The sequence below is a fragment of the Lethenteron reissneri genome, chromosome 57, assembly GCF_015708825.2.
Source record: "Lethenteron reissneri isolate LAM-NWPU_2019-01 chromosome 57, ASM1570882v1, whole genome shotgun sequence".
NCBI lineage: Eukaryota > Metazoa > Chordata > Hyperoartia > Petromyzontiformes > Petromyzontidae > Lethenteron > Lethenteron reissneri.
Window position 1 is genome coordinate 2,806,799 of NC_083835.1, and position 15,985 is coordinate 2,822,783.

At 47.0% G+C, this 15,985-nt stretch overlaps 1 protein-coding gene across 1 annotated transcript in view; it reads left to right on the forward strand.

Annotated features, from left to right (window-relative positions):
- Positions 1-15,985, forward strand: part of LOC133357204 (double-strand break repair protein MRE11-like) — a 74,943-nt gene that overhangs the window by 23,444 nt on the left and 35,514 nt on the right. Inside the window, 2 exon segments of the mRNA XM_061575034.1 lie at positions 9,704-9,889; positions 12,710-12,875. Of these exon segments, the coding sequence (XP_061431018.1) occupies positions 9,704-9,889; positions 12,710-12,875 (352 nt within the window).

The window sequence follows — 15,985 nt, forward strand, 5'->3', positions numbered from 1 at the left end:
TGCCTGCCACCATTAAGCAATTGGTAATTAAATATAATTTATTTTTTCCTAAAATGTTGAAAATTTTGGAAGAAAATTTTCACGAAAATAAATTGTCACGCACAACGAGTCTGTGTGCAAAATGTCAGCTCGATTGGATCACGGGAAGTGGGTTAAAAAACGACCGAAAGATTTGCACGGTCGTAAGCGCGCAAGCAAGCAAGCAAGTGAACTTAATATAAAGGATTTAAAAAGATGTAAAAGCCGCGTCGCGACTTCAGTAAAAAATGCATTTGGTATCGGACGGAAGGGTATGTATTTTTTAAAATATACTACATCCTCTGCTGAGCGCTTGTATAAATCTATGTCGGTGAGTACTTCAGAGGACGTTGGACCAAACCTTGGGATTTAAACTCACGGTGGCTGGTTCAGCCCGGAGTTGTAAGCATGCTCATCATCATGGCAATTTTTCTGTGGTCGGAAATATGATTTCTTACACAGCCTTCATGGAGATTTGTGCAGGAAATCGCCTTAAGTGCAGCAAAGATTAAAAAGCCGGTGGCGTCGTGATCATATGCAAGAGTAGATAATTTCGTGGGTTTTTTTTTAAATAACCAAAACATGTGAAATTTGCCAAATTACCAGCAGTGTCTCTAGATGGCTATAGATTTGCTCCAAACCCGTGTTTATTCTAAACGTGGAGGGGAAAACCAGAGGACTGTGCAACCACGGGGAGAGACACATGCAAATATCCAGCAGCAGGTGTCAGGGTCGGTTTCGAACCCACGACCTCCTGTATACCAGGCGAGGGAGTTAACATCTCCATTGAGTGATTGACACAGAGCGTCTTCGCTATTCACCCACCTCGCTCCATGCATCTCATTGCGATGCTCTCTCAAGACATGAGTAATGAGGTGAGATAATTTGACAAAAAATTAAATCACGTTTACTCTTGGGTGATTTAAAGTTGAAAGCTGCCGTAATAATCTCTTTATATAGGATTCAATTTTAGACTTTCTGAAGGACTGATATGGTGATATTACGGTGTTATGAAATGACTTTTGTATATGGGATGAGTGGCATTATTTGTTCCTCTTTTAACCTGTATATCCAACATTAAACTTATGGGCCACTGCCAGTTATACTAAAGTAAATCTCAACACTATTATATTCGTATTTTTAACTATGGTGGGAATTCATATGATTAGTATTACATTTTGGGCCAGTAAATGTTCTTATGTTAATGCAATGTTTTTTCATGTGTAGCTGTTTTCCAATCCACTGCTGGATGAGGGCCTCCCCACACCATGCAAATTGTGGTGGTTATATGATCATATTTCCATTTAAAGCTTTCGTGACTGCAGGGATTCATCTTCTTGGTTCTTTCGGTAAAGTCACGTAGAATGGAAATAATAAAATAATAAAAATAAAACATAATAAAATAATTCTCACGACATTTCGGCCACAACGCAAGCAGCCGTCCTCAGGTGAAGAACAGGTCTGTCAGACGCTGTCTTTCTGACAGACCTGTTCTTCACCTGAGGATGGCTGCTTGCGTTGTGGCCGAAACGTCGTGAGAATTATTTTATGATGTTTTATTTTTATTATTTTATTATTTCCATTCTACATGACTTTACCGAAAGAACCAAGAAGATATATGACCATACTTCACCAAACTGGTCAGCGCGAGTTGGTAACAGCTGAGACCATATACATGGAGTCATAGATTACAGAACAGCAATGGACTTTGCTGCAATGCCATCTACTAATGAACTCTGCCGCAGCCTATAACACCTGTTTGATGCATTGGATGGTGTTGACCCCATCGAAGCATTTGCCAGGCACAACAGGGCTTAGTTTCTGAGGTCTTAAGAGGTTGTGCCATCTGTCATTGTGCCCCATTGCATTCTGATTGTGAGCGCTTTTTTTTCAAGGATTGTAATGGCAACGAATTAGAATGCAAGCACAGCCCTCTTACTCTGCGTACACAGGAGTTCAAGAGCTCTTGCAGGATCTCAGCAAGTCGATAATTAACAGATGTGATGGAGCAAAGACAAACAACCTTTGATAGCCTTTCATCGACTGTTCTGCCAGGTACTCATTTAAGGCTAAGTTGGGATAGGGGAGGGCCCAGGACCGGTTGAAATATTCACCACTTGTTATTGGTCGTGTGCGGGAATCGTAATTCGGGTCGCCAGGTTCGTAGCACATTGCACAAAACCGCTGAGCCACTGCTCCCCATAACGTGAAATATCGTACACACATGCAATCAAACACTTTGCAGGCGGATGGCATGCATTTGTGAAACTCCATAATCGGCTGGGTTGTGAATTGGCCAGGCGATAGTAGCACAGACAGTAGGTTTTTGAATCCTCTGCTGAGCTCCGAGTGTTATTCTCTCGTACGTGTGGTGCATCTCTTGCGGGTTTCTTGCCACGTGGATTCAAACACTGCTTCATGAAATTGGATAAGCATCGCAAAAATGCAACTCCACCATCCTTAAAACGAGTCTGTGGGATCCATTGAGACTTCCATCGGTAATTACCTGGCATTATTATCGGTAATTGCAAGCAAGAACATGCACATCAACATAAACCCACACACAATTGATCGTATATTTAATTGTCCCGTTATGTTGTGTACTTTCAATTAAGGTTGCCTATCTGCCCACATGGCAGCTGACAATGATGCCCTGGTTCAGCTGTTCTGGGCAGGCTGACATTGCCGTGCGCGGGGGAAGTGAACGGGTTTGGGAAAATAGGTAGGTAGGTTCACTTGGGAGGGGGGGCGGGCGGGGGGATTTGTTCGAGTGTGCAATATTGACTTTGTGAAAAATCTTGCACGTACATATGTTGAACTTCTTTCGCACTGTACGTACCCGAGCATGCTAACTGGAGGTTGCGAGGGAAGGACAACAAACTAAACACAAAAAGCAGTTTTAAATAATAAGTTTTAAATCTAGATTTAAAAGTGCATAGCTCCAGTGGCTTCCTAATATCCGAAGAAAGAGCGTTCCAGACGGCTGCGGAAACGCATCCGAAAGTGCTTGATGCAGTGTAAATAGAGCAACAACTATAATTTGACATTGAGACGGTTGATTCAGACGATGGCGTCAGGCGTAGCGGAGTGTATCTCTGTGATGATTCCCCTCCCTCCTTCGTGTTTGAACCGGGCATGGAGTCGTTATTTGTTGCACAGTCTGTTCCGCAATGGAGAGTTACAAATATTCCATGTGTGCATCAAATGGAATATTTTGTGCATCAAATGGAATATTTGTGTGCGAATATGGCTTAGGGGTTCTGGCCCCAACAGCAAGAGATCTTCTACCTCTGGATCTTGGTCGAGTTGTTTGCCAGTTCTTGTGGAGATCGAGGTTCGTGCGTAAAAGGGCACCATCGGTAGATCTTAAAGACCACTAAGGATCCCGTACGATTGAATTAGCTACTGAATATAAAGTGACTCTAGGCCTCGTTAAGGCCTCAAATGCGAGCAACGTGCTATAATTTCCACTCGTCTAGAGACACGAAGCCAACGCGTATGACGCGGTAACATATAATCAATGTCTAAATTATATACCATGTTCTCCAGACTTTAAGATGCTCTTGAAATTAAGACGCACCCCCAAAACGTCTGCCCGATGTCGAAAAAGCTTTACGCAACTGGATTGTGAGATGCACCCCCAAACTTTTTGCCTCTAAGGTACAAGATGAAAACAACGTGTGTTTTGTATTTTAGAAAATAACGATGAATGAATTCTCAACAATCCTAAGCTAATGGCTCTCCAATGTGGAATTGGGTTCCACATATTGTTATTTGGCTTGATGTCCCGACTATTTGCTGCTTCCATCAGCAGCTGAACTCAGTTCCTGATGAAGTTTTCAGGTACAAATTACGATACATCAATTCTCAACAACCCTATGCTAATGGCTCTCCAATGTGGATTTGGGTTCTACCTATTCTTATTTGGCTTGATGTCCCGACAATTTGCCGCTTCCATCAGAAGCTGAACTCAGTTCCTTGCGAGGTTCACAGGGCGTGGTAAATGCAACGGAGAGCTGTATGCAGCACAACCCTGAAGACCTTTGCAAGTAGTAGTATAACCCCTAAGCTGACGCTCGTTTCTGTTGTCTATGATGGCAATCTGTTCAGGAGATAAATGCCAATGTTGAGGTCTGCTAGCCAGGGCGAGAGGGTTTAACATAGGAGAGTTTTTGCGTAGTTTTTGCTACTCTGTTGAAGGTGCGCAGACTGTGGTGGTCCATTATGTGGTACATTATGTGGTCCGTAGTTTGGGTTGCTTGGCCACAATCGCACGACTGTCGCTTGTGTCTTTAAATTTTCAATTTATGAAGAAGATAAAACCACGTGTTGAATAACCTGGAGGGAGTCTGCATTTGAAGACGCTCTCCGTACACTTCATGAAAATAACTTTTAGTTCCTTATTGAAACGTTACATTCATTATTTCGCGGCTGAAACTCTCTATCCTAAATGGTTTTATGATGAAAATGCAAAGAAATCTAATCAAATATATGGAAAAATAATAACTGTGTCATCTTCCAATCACACTCCATCACCCTTACATTTTACCCATTGGTTTAATGCTCACATTTTCAAAGAGGGATGGAAGTACATTTCTAATAATCTCCTTAAAATGTTAAAACTCTCGTCTTTGTGAAATCTGTTTTCTGCGTGGGTGTTTCAGCGTGGGGAGCGGTGGCGTGACGGTTTTTGCACTGCGCCAATAATTTGCCCATCGGAGCTCGATTCCTGGCTATGATTGAGCATCAGTGGGGCCAGGACATTGCACAGTAAATGTTCATCGCAGAATTCAAATTGTGCGCGTTCGGATTGAATTTGTCATCCTTCCGCCAGTCCCAGATTCTGAGAAGCTTTATATCCAATACCCGTGGTCAGTATCGATCGCGCGCTTTCAGATCCGCTTCTGCGGCCGTCTGGAACGCTCTTACGATGTTAGGAAGCCGCTGGAGCAATGCAATTTTGAATCTAGATTGAAAACTAATTTCTTCAGAACTGCTTTTTGTGTTTAGTTTGTTGTCCTTCACTCGAACCCTCCGATTAGCACGGTTGGCAGCCTACGGTACTAAAGGAGTTCAACATACATTCATACACGCACATGATGAGCAATAGTTTGTTTTTATTTATATATTTTTTGGAAAAGCAAATGATCACGTTGATCAATTATCTGCTCGCCGTTACACTTGCCAGCGGCGTACTCGCAGGCATGAGGATAAGAACCGGCTGGGTCATCTTTTCAGGCAAAAAAGTTATTAGGAAATTGCTTTTTATCTGCTAACATGCACAGGTGCCAATTACCATTGGAGAGGCACAAATTGATGAGTAACGTTTTAGCCAAAATGTCATTACCGGCGCTGGTCCAGTGGAAGCTAATTTTGGGATAATTTTTTGTAAAGACTAAATCAATTAAAACCTGCAGTTAGGACATAATCTTCCGAACGGTTGAATAAACACCCAGCAGGGATGCGCACGTCTCTGTGTTTTTAAATCGTCATCTTCATCAGTCACGGTCGATCCACTTTCTGAGTGAAGGTCTCACTAAGCCCCTGCCACCTCTCACAATCCTGCAATCCAACTAGTCCATCCGACACCTGCGCACATGATCTGATTTCATTGCTCCGTCTCCCTGGTGGGCACGTATTCTGTTCCCTTGGCTGTCGCTCGCGTCACTAATTCCTGACCATCAGCCCTCATCCCTTCTAGCCACCACGTGGCCCTGCCCAAAGCACGCTCACTTTTCCTTTTCAGTTCGAATTATGCCTCCAACTTGTTACTGTTCTCTAACGCATGCCCTTCTCTTTCTGTCTCTATCGGTGTATTTCCGAGGATGCTCCTCTCCATGTTTAGAACACATTCCTGTGGAAGAGCTGGTAGGAACGTTGGGTTGCTCGGTCAATGGCCAGGGTCAACGGCGGCGTGGTGTATGCCGTAAATATGGCCGACTGTGAGGGCGGGCACAAGCCGGCGTGAGTAGGTTAAACGTTGAGTTTTATAAGGGCACCACGGGGTGATCAGCCCCTCCCCACCCAGCCTCACCTTCCCCACCCAGCCCCTCCCCACCCTCACCTCCCCACCCAGCCCCTTCCTTCCCACCCAGCCCCTCCCTGCACGACGGACGGGCACAATAATCCCCTGTGGGCTGGTGTAACCAGGAGGTTCCTACCAGTATCAACATTCTGATTCTGATGCTCCTCTGTGCACTCTTGAGCATTTTGCCCATGTTCTTTGGTAGCGCTGACAGTGTCACAGTGACAATTTTATCCGTTGCTTTTTGTTCAGTGCTTCAAATTGGCTCGAACTTGCTTTTGTCTGTTGAAAGATTTTCGATTCCATTGCACATTCAGTGGCTGTCCCAAGTGCACATTATCTTCTGTGGGTGTTTTGTTGTTGACATGTGGTAATTCTTGTACATGTACATATAAAGCTACATCTTTTAGAGGTGGCCAAGTGATATCACAACTCAGAATTCATGGGTTTTAATGTGAGTGGGATATCGAACCCTGGTGGCTCGCGATTGAGTCAGCGTCTCGCAATCGGGAAAAAGCACGCGTTCAAATTCTGCTATGAGATCTCTTTTACCAGTAGCAAAATATAGTAGTAGGTTTTTACCCTTTTAAACTGGTACAAAACGGACACCTTTATTTATTAATAATTTATTAATAAAGGTGTCAGTTTTGTACCAGTTTAAAAGGGTAAAAACCTACTACTATGTTCAAATTCTGGTTGGGTGTTTTTCCTCGGCCCCATTGTCCGATCCTCTGTAGTTGATGAACAAGTGCCACTTTTGTGCCGGAGTCATTATTGTTTGCCCTATTGATCGACTAATCCCCCATCATAGGAATGTCGAATTTCCTCCACTGGCTCAGAGCCTCAATGCTCAGCAGAAAATGACTTTGACATTTTTTTTACTTTAACACAGGGATTAAAGAAAATCGACAGCTTCTCCATGCGCGAGCAAATTCTCATCTCCTAAGATGGCTTTAATCCATCCGGTGGTGGAAATTCTCTATTTCCGCGTAGCTGGTTGCAGTTGTGCTGTGTAGCTGCGCCGAACTCATCCGAGCACATTTATATATTATTATTATCACCACTCGAGAAGTTAGTCTCTTCGCAAAGGCTGAAGCTTACGTTTGAGGATATAGTCCCCAAGGAACAAGCCGGGTACAGGAACGGACGAAATGGCCGCGAGCAAACGACATTGAAGACAGGCTTTGAACGTCGGCCCAAAACAGCGGCAGCGTTCGATGGCCTCTCTTCGGCAGATGATACCGCATAGCGGAAGAGTCTGCCGCTACAGCTTGCGACGGACCGTGCCTTTGCCGCCCAACAATCCGACTTGTCGCCGACGTGCCGAGCCAGCGATAGTTCACCGCATCCATTTCGGTGAAGCGGCCAGCGGCACACGGAGATTGAATAGCCGACTCCCGGTAAGAGCCGACTCCCGCAGGGATCTGCTCTTGCACCGGCGCTGTTCAACCTCTACGCCGGCGGGCATTCCGGCAACATCCTTCCGCGGGTTCACGTACGTGGACGGCGCCGCGCGGCTGGCAAGCCAAGCCCCTGGACGAGAGGACACTGGGAAAGTCCTCGAGAAAGATGTCCAAAAATCGGAGAGGCGTACTTTAAGAATTGGCACCGCCATAAGCCAGACAAGACAACCTCGTTGAGGGGCTGACTGTGGAAGGCGCCGGGCCTTGTCTCTCCCACGTGGAGCCCCCGCTAGATCACCCTCGAAAGGCAACATTGTTGAGAAGCACGTACACCTTGCAGCCGCGGGATTGACAATTAACTGGCAGTTATTGTTATTGTAATTTTTTTATTAAGTTCTTGAATTAAACTTGGATCGCTCAAATGCGACTTGGTAAAAAAATCTCATATTCTTGGCAATAAATGTTGCACGACGTTGCTTTCTATATTGACATTTGTCACGTTAGTTATGCATGAAAAAATTATTCTGATGAATTATGCATGTGCGAGTCTGTGGGTCTCTATGCATGCATAACTCATGAGACAACAGACAAGCGTTCCGATGGTGAACAATGCAGAGGTCGCAAACGGGTTTTGATTCCTTACCCGTACCCGGCCGCACCAGGGTTGCAAACGGGTACCCGTACCCTACCCGATACCCGGCTACCCGTACCCGGCCGGGTATCGGGTAGGGTACGTGTACCCGATTGCGACCTCTGGGATGAAGCCATGTTGCAAGCGTGGGTGGGTTGATTCTATGAACTTGAATTGTGAGAAGAGACAATACGTTGGGAAATGAGTGACAAATGGTTACTCACCAGTGACTCACGGCCTACCCGGCCGCACCAGGGTCGCAAACGGGTACCCTTACCCAGCCAGGTACAGGTAGCCGGGTATCGGGTAGGGTACGGGTAACGGGTACCCGATTGCGACCTCTGGAACAATGTCAGCACCAGAGGAGTACTTCAGCACTGCTAAGATTTTGGTTTGAATTCTTAGCTCTCATCCAAAGCAAATCACATTTCCTGGGATTAGCGAGTCGGATGTTATAAATAATCTCACAAACTCACGGCCAATCCGCCCACCACCTTTACAAGTGGGAATTCTTGGAGAGCCTGGAGTGCATGGGTCTCTCTGTATTGTATGACTATGAACTCTGTGAGTCTGGGACTCTATGCGAGTCTGTGAGTCTCTGTGTGAGTCTGTGGGTCTCTATATAAGTCTGTGCGTCTCTCTGCGAGACCTCACTAATTGTGAACCACTGCAAACTATGAAAATTAACTGGATGCAATTAATCAATCCACCACCAAATTAATTGAAGCAATGTCCTGCTCTAAACTAATCAGGACATCGACTTATGAGTTGCTATTAATCCAGCCGTACGTGAATAAAGATGCATGTCACAAATGATGACACAAGGAGACTACATGCCTCCGTTGAGGGGGAATGATTGCCCTGCGAAAAAGTGGCTAATAGTCGGTTTCCAGGAACCAAAGCTCTAGGATGTCATCGTGACCATGCATTAATGTTGTCACCATAGCTTTGTGGGAAAGGATCCATTAGTGTGAGTAATGCAGATTTGTATGCATGCACAATGTGTAATCTTGCACCCTTTTATGTGTGTGCCGGCCAAAACCACCGTGTTTCAGAGTCCACTCTGTCCGTCCGTAAATGCACGGAATGCAGGTGTCTTTTAATGAAAGGTGGTAAACACCAAAGTTGTACCCACGATTTTATCTCTACATCACAGCGTTTGATTCTGTATAGGAATCCAATTTAGTTTTGTATAATCTTGTTGGTCGTGTGGTCAATGTGGGTCTTCAACGACATTTTCGAGTCCAGGATAACGCCGAGATATTTAAAGTTGACAAACTGCTGATTCCAGTGCGCTGACCACGATGCCACCGCTCCAAAGACAAAGTTCACCCTTATGGGGCAAGTGCTGTTAGCGAGTACCTATGAAGGCCGGCACGGAACATGAGGGAGTGGGTGGCCAGCACAACACTCCCGACCGCCTTTACCTCACCAGTGGCAACATTTACAACACACCACACCAGGTACTCACTTGAGGCTGAGTCGACGTAGGGGAGGCCCAGCACCAGTTTAGATAATCGCCACTGGCGTTGGCCGTGAGCGGTAATCGAACTCGAGTCACCAGGTTCGTAGCGCAGTGAGCTAACCGCTACCCACCCACTTTCCCACGCACACACACACACACAGGTCCAAGCACAGCGCCACCAACTACATTCCGGAGCACTTCCTCTATAGCTTCCTGGACCTGGTGGTGTGGGGCCACGAGCACGAGTGCCTCATCAAGCCCGTGCGCAACGAGCAGCGCTTGTTCTACGTCACGCAACCCGGCAGCAGCGTCGCGACCTCCCTCTCTCCCGGCGAAGCAGTTGCCAAGTGAGCGGTTTTCGGCGGACGCGTGCACAGCAGCGACAAATATCCCCTGTGCAGCCTTAGACTGTTGGGGGTGAGTGCCGTTAGAAAGCGGCACCTGCGAAGGCCACCCACGGCGCACGAGGGGGTGTGTGGCCAGCACCACGCCTGGCTGGACTTGTCTCAGAGGTCGCAAACGGGTTTTGATTCCTTACCCGTACCCGGCCGCACCAGGGTCGCAAACGGGTTTTGATTCCTTACCCTTACCCGTACCCGGCCGCACCAGGGTCGCAAACGGGTACCCGTACCCGATACCCGGCCAGATACGGGTAGCCGGGTATCGGGTAGGGTACGGGTATCGGGTACCCGATTGCGACCTCTGGGATGAAGCCATGTTGCAGGCGCGGGTGGGTTGATTCTAGGAACTTGAATTGTGAGAAGAGACAAGACGTTGGGAAATGAGTGACAAACAGTTACTCACCAGTGACTCACGGCCTTCCCGTACCCGTACCCGGCCACACCAGGGTCGCAAACGGGTACCCGTACCCGGCCGGGTACGGGTAGCCGGGTATCGGGTAGGGTACGGGTAGCCGGGTATCGGGTAGAGTACGGGTATCGGGTACCCAGTTGCGACCTCTGCCTTGTCTCCTCCATGGCAATGTTTATGCATGACACCAGGTACTCAATTGAGTCGACCTAGGTGAGGGTCAAAACCGGGTTTGGGTTGTCGTTGGCGTTGGTCGTGAGTGGGAATCGATCCCGGGTCGCCGGGTTTGTCACAGACACGCGCACACGAACAGATGCGCACAAACGCACACACGTCCCCATAGGGAGAGAGAACACCATTAGCCTTTTAATATGGCTAAAGGCAAAAGTGCACCCCTGCCATTGCTTGTTCATGCATCTGCCGGCCAAAGGGCCTCCACCAGATGGCATTTGGCCCACTCTTCCACACTGGCCAGACGTCTCGGAAGAGGTGGGCTTACCCACACTTTAACCCACCACACGTGACCTTCCCATCAACAAACTGGTGACCTCTGGATGGCAAGTCCAGTGTACTGGCCGTTACACCCCTGTGGCAGCATTGCAAAACTGGTTCATAGTAATCAAAGCTGCATGATGTAGGGGGGAGCAGGGAGAGCTGTCGACAAAGGACTGCTGGTGTACACACGTGTGCAAAGCATGAACCAAATGACCCTTTAAGCCACAACTTTAACATGTTGCGGCTTCAAAGAGTCGTTGGTCTATGATAATCATAAGTAATACTTGTGATGCCAAGTGTATGTCTTTATGAACGTATTGGCGGTACACCGGTGCGCAGTTCTAAATAATAATGAGAACGCTGACAATTATTTTATTTTCTCACCATTCGCAACCCCGCTCAGAAAATCTTGTGGAGTCGTGCATCAAAATCAGTTCTCGTGATGTCGAAGCAGCTGGAAGACGAATATCAGTTCAAATTGTGATTATAGAGACTGTTTTATGAGGACCCCGGTGTGTTATGCTGCACCGGTGTACCGCCAATACGTCCGTATGTTGAACTTCTTTCGCACCGTACGTAGCCGACCACGCTAATCGGAGGTGCGGGGGAAGGACAACAAACTATGGGTCTCTGTGTGAGTCTATGGGTCTCTGTGTGAGTCTATGGGTTTCTGTGTGAGTGTATGGGTTTCTGTGTGAGTGTATGGGTCTCTGTGTGAGTCTGTGGGTCTCTGTGTGAGTCTGTGGGTCTCTGTGTGAGTCTATGGGTCTCTGTGCGAGTCTATGGGTCTCTGTGCGAGTCTATGGGTCTCTGTGTGAGTCTATGGGTTTCTGTGTGAGTGTATGGGTTTCTGTGTGAGTGTATGGGTCTCTGTGTGAGTCTGTGGGTCTCTGTGTGAGTCTGTGGGTCTCTGTGTGAGTCTATGGGTCTCTGTGCGAGTCTATGGGTCTCTGTGCGAGTCTATGGGTCTCTGTGTGAGTCTATGGGTCTCTGTGCGAGTCCATGGGTCTCTGTGCGAGTCTATGGGTCTCTGTGTGAGTCTATGGGTCTCTGTGTGAGTCTATAGGTCTCTGTGCGAGTCTATGGGTCTCTGTGCGAGTCTATGGGTCTCTGTGCGAGTCTGTGGGTCTCTGTGTGAGTCTGTGGGTCTCTGTGTGAGTCTATGGGTCTCTGTGCGAGTCTATGGGTCTCTGTGTGAGTCTATGGGTCTCTGTGTGAGTCTATGGGTCTCTGTGTGAGTCTATGGGTCTTTGTGCGAGTCTATGGGTCTCTGTGCGAGTCTATGGGTCTCTGTGCGAGTCTATGGGTCTCTGCGCGAGTCTATGGGTCTCTGTGTGAGTCTATGGGTCTCTGTGTGAGTCTATGGGTCTCTGTGTGAGTCTATGGGTCTCTGTGTGAGGCTATGGGTCTCTGTGCGAGTCTATGGGTCTCTGTGCGAGTCTATGGGTCTCTGTGTGAGTCTATGGGTCTCTGTGTGAGTCTATGGGTCTCTGTGTGAGGCTATGGGTCTCTGTGCGAGTCTATGGGTCTCTGTGCGAGTCTATGGGTCTCTGTGTGAGTCTATGGGTCTCTGTGTGAGTCTATGGGGTGCCTGTGAGTCTATGGGTCTCTGTGTGAGTCTATGGGTCTCTGTGTGAGTCTATGGGTCTCTGTGCGAGTCTATGGGTCTCTGTGTGAGGCTATGGGTCTCTGTGCGAGTCTATGGGTCTCTGTGCGAGTCTATGGGTCTCTGTGCGAGTCTATGGGTCTCTGTGTGAGTCTATGGGGTGCCTGTGAGTCTATGTATGTTGAACTTCTTTTGCACCGCACGTAGCCGACCGCGCTAATCGGAGGTGCGAATGATGCTGTTGCGTCTTTTAAAGGCACGTGGGCATCCTTCACGTGCACGGGAAGCGCATGAACCTTCAAAAGATCCCGCTGCAGACCGTTCGGCAGTTTTACATTCAGGATGTGGTTCTGCAGGACACAACCATCAACCCTTCTCACCCCAAGGTCACTCAGATGATTGAAAACTACTGTTCTGAGAAGGTAAATCTGGTTTCCCATGCCAACCGTAGCCTCCGTTGTGTGCTAATTGCTGATGGGAGTCTGTCTGCTTACCTTACGTAACCTTGCCCCGGGACATTTTCTTCTTAACATGGGACCTTTTTGCCAGTATCAAAGTATGAAAAATGAGAATAGATTTTATCCTAAAGTAGTAATATGTTTTTACCCTTTCAACTGGTACAAAAACTGACACCTTTATACAAGGGGTCATGTTTGCAATAACCACAACACAAGCAGTAAAAAATTAACCCGTAAAAACAAAGTTTTTCACTATAAATCCTTTATATGCGTGGCATCGGTTTTATTTTATTATTCATTTCTGTTTTTCTTGAGTAAGAGTTTTATTTTTATCACATTGGTATTTTAAATTAAATATGACATTTTTTTTTTCCTAAAAAGTGGAAAATTTAGGAATTTTTTTTTTCACGAAAATAAATTGTCACGCACAACGAGTCTGTGTGCAAAATGTCAGCTCGATTGGATCACGGGAAGTGGGTTAAAAAATGACCGAAAGATTTGCACGGTCGTAAGCGCGCAAGCAAGCAAGCAAGTGAACTTAATATAAAGGATTTAAAAATGCAAACAAAAAGAAACAACTCTGATAATGATAATGATATGCACTGTCCTTGAAGTTGATTGGTCCACGCCCGAGACGGCTTTTCTTAGAGCCTAAAAGCTGTCTCGGGTGTGGACCAATCAACTTCAAGGACAGTGCATATCATTATCAGAGTTGTTTATTTTTGTTTGCATTTTGACTGCTTGTGTTGTGGTTATTGCAAACATGATCCCTTGTATAAAGGTGTCAGTTTTTGTACCAGTTGAAAGGGTAAACACCTATTACTATATTTTGCCACTAGTAAAGGAGGTCTCATAGGTTTGATCCTTTTTGCCAATGAAACGGACAATGCATGTGTAACGGGTTCCGGAGACACTTGTAGATGTAACTTCTTTATTACAATACAACACTCCAACAGTCCTGATACTCTGTTACAGCCTAGGTACACAGCCTAGCTACACAGCCTAGATACTTTAGATACTCTACTCTGGCTACGCTCGCCCTCACAAGGTCGTAGAGTCGGGAGTTCCAGAGTCCCAGCGCTGGCTCTCACAGCATCCCAGGGTCTTCAGATGGCTGGTCGTGGGTCTTGGGTCTTGAGTTACAACTGGGCCCCGATTGTCCAGGGAGCTCTCCTTTTATGCCTGATCCAACGAGGGGTGGGGCCGTGTGCGCCACCAGACATCCCACAGAGCACACACAGCCCCCTCCCCGTTGGCGGCGCCAAAAAGGCTTAAGCGCCTGGGAACCCAACGCCTGGCGCCCAAAGGCTTAAAAGCGTCTGGACCCCCTGGGAACCCAGTGCCTGGCGCCCAGAGGCTTACGCGTCTGGACCCACCTGGGAACCCAGAGCCTACAGCAGCCCCTCCCTTCTTATGTCACTACACATGTATTATCTGAACCTGTTTGTGTGTATGTTCACCACACACACGTGTGGTTAATGCGGACTTGTTTCCTTGTTTGAACATCTTAACGCCTATTTTATTGCCAGAAAGGGTTAAAACCTATTCTTTTTTTTCATAATTTTCTCTCCTCTCTTCTGCATGGGTTTCTTCTCATCGCTAAAAACAACGGACATCGTAACTGCAAAAAAATAATTTGTGTCTTTGTAGAAAATATAAATAACAAAGTGTATCATTTTTTTCAAAGAGTTGTTTTCGGAGGGCTAATGCATTGGGCGCCACAGCCAAATCTACTTGCCTCATGCTGTGACCTTTATCCAGACAGCAGCGGGACTTTAATACATTTATTTGCAATACACATACCTGTCAACTCCATATGATTTATCCGTATTCTTGTACAGGGAAATTGAGTACAACATTATTTTTTGTGTTTCTCCCTTGTGATGGTACTTTGTAGGATGAATGTTGAGAATTATAAGGTCATTGGGTGCCCAATAAGGTCTCAATTTGTCTGTAATAAGGTAGGCACTGATAAGCGGTTGACAGGTATGAATACGTCACACTCCGTGTTGATGAGATTTAATTGGCTAGAGGATTTGACATTTGTTACTTTGCTTCTTCATGCCTCTGGTCATCCTGGGTCAGTTAGCTGTGCCCGTCGTTAATTGATTGAGTGCCGAGTCGAACGGCCCCGCAGTTAATCGAGTTAATTGATTGAGTTGACGGGATTCTCTTCTTGGGCACGCACAATCCATGAGTGCACCTGGTTCTCCACGGGGGCTCCAAACTGTCGTAAGTGGGGAAAAAAAAAGGGGCCTTTGGAATCCTCCTTACCCATACTTCCCATTGCCAAATATCCCTTCTCATTACGCCCAACGTTGCGATCGCGTTGCACTTCAAGGTCTCTCTCCTCCACTTAGCAGAGGTCGCAAACGGGTTTTCATTTCTTACCCGTACCCGGCCGCACCAGGGTCGCAAACGGGTACCCGTACCCGGCCGTACCCGTACCCTACCCGTACCTGGCCGGGTACGGGTAGGGTACGGGTATCGGGTACCTGATTGCGACCTCTGGGATGAAGCCATGTTGCAGGCGCGGGTGGGTTGATTCTAGGAACTTGAATTGTGAGAAGAGACAAGACGTTGGGAAATGAGTGACAAACAGTTACTCACCAGTGACTCACGGTCTACCCGTACCCGTACCCGTACCCGGCCGCACCAGGGTCGCAAACGGGTACCCGTACCCGGCCGGGTACGGGTAGCCGGGTATCGGGTAGGGTACGGGTATCGGGTACCCGGTTGCGACCTCTGCTACTTAGGTCTGTGAAACGTCCCCCACAATGCCCCTCTTCCCTCCCGCCTTGCCCATTGGCATCACCCCAGCCACTGGCAAGACCCCTTTTTTTTGTTGTACACTTTTATTGAACATGCCCCGTTGTCTGTTTATATTCTTTAAAATCTTTGACGCCTAATATCCTCGGATCTACGAAGCCGAACGAGCTGAAATGTTCTACACTGACTCGTCTCGCACGACAATTCAAGATTTCATTAAACAAAAACGGTCCAGGTCCCGCCGGTCCTGTTCCTCTTAACATTTGTAACTTTACGTAATTAATGCTAATCAATTCCGCCCCCTA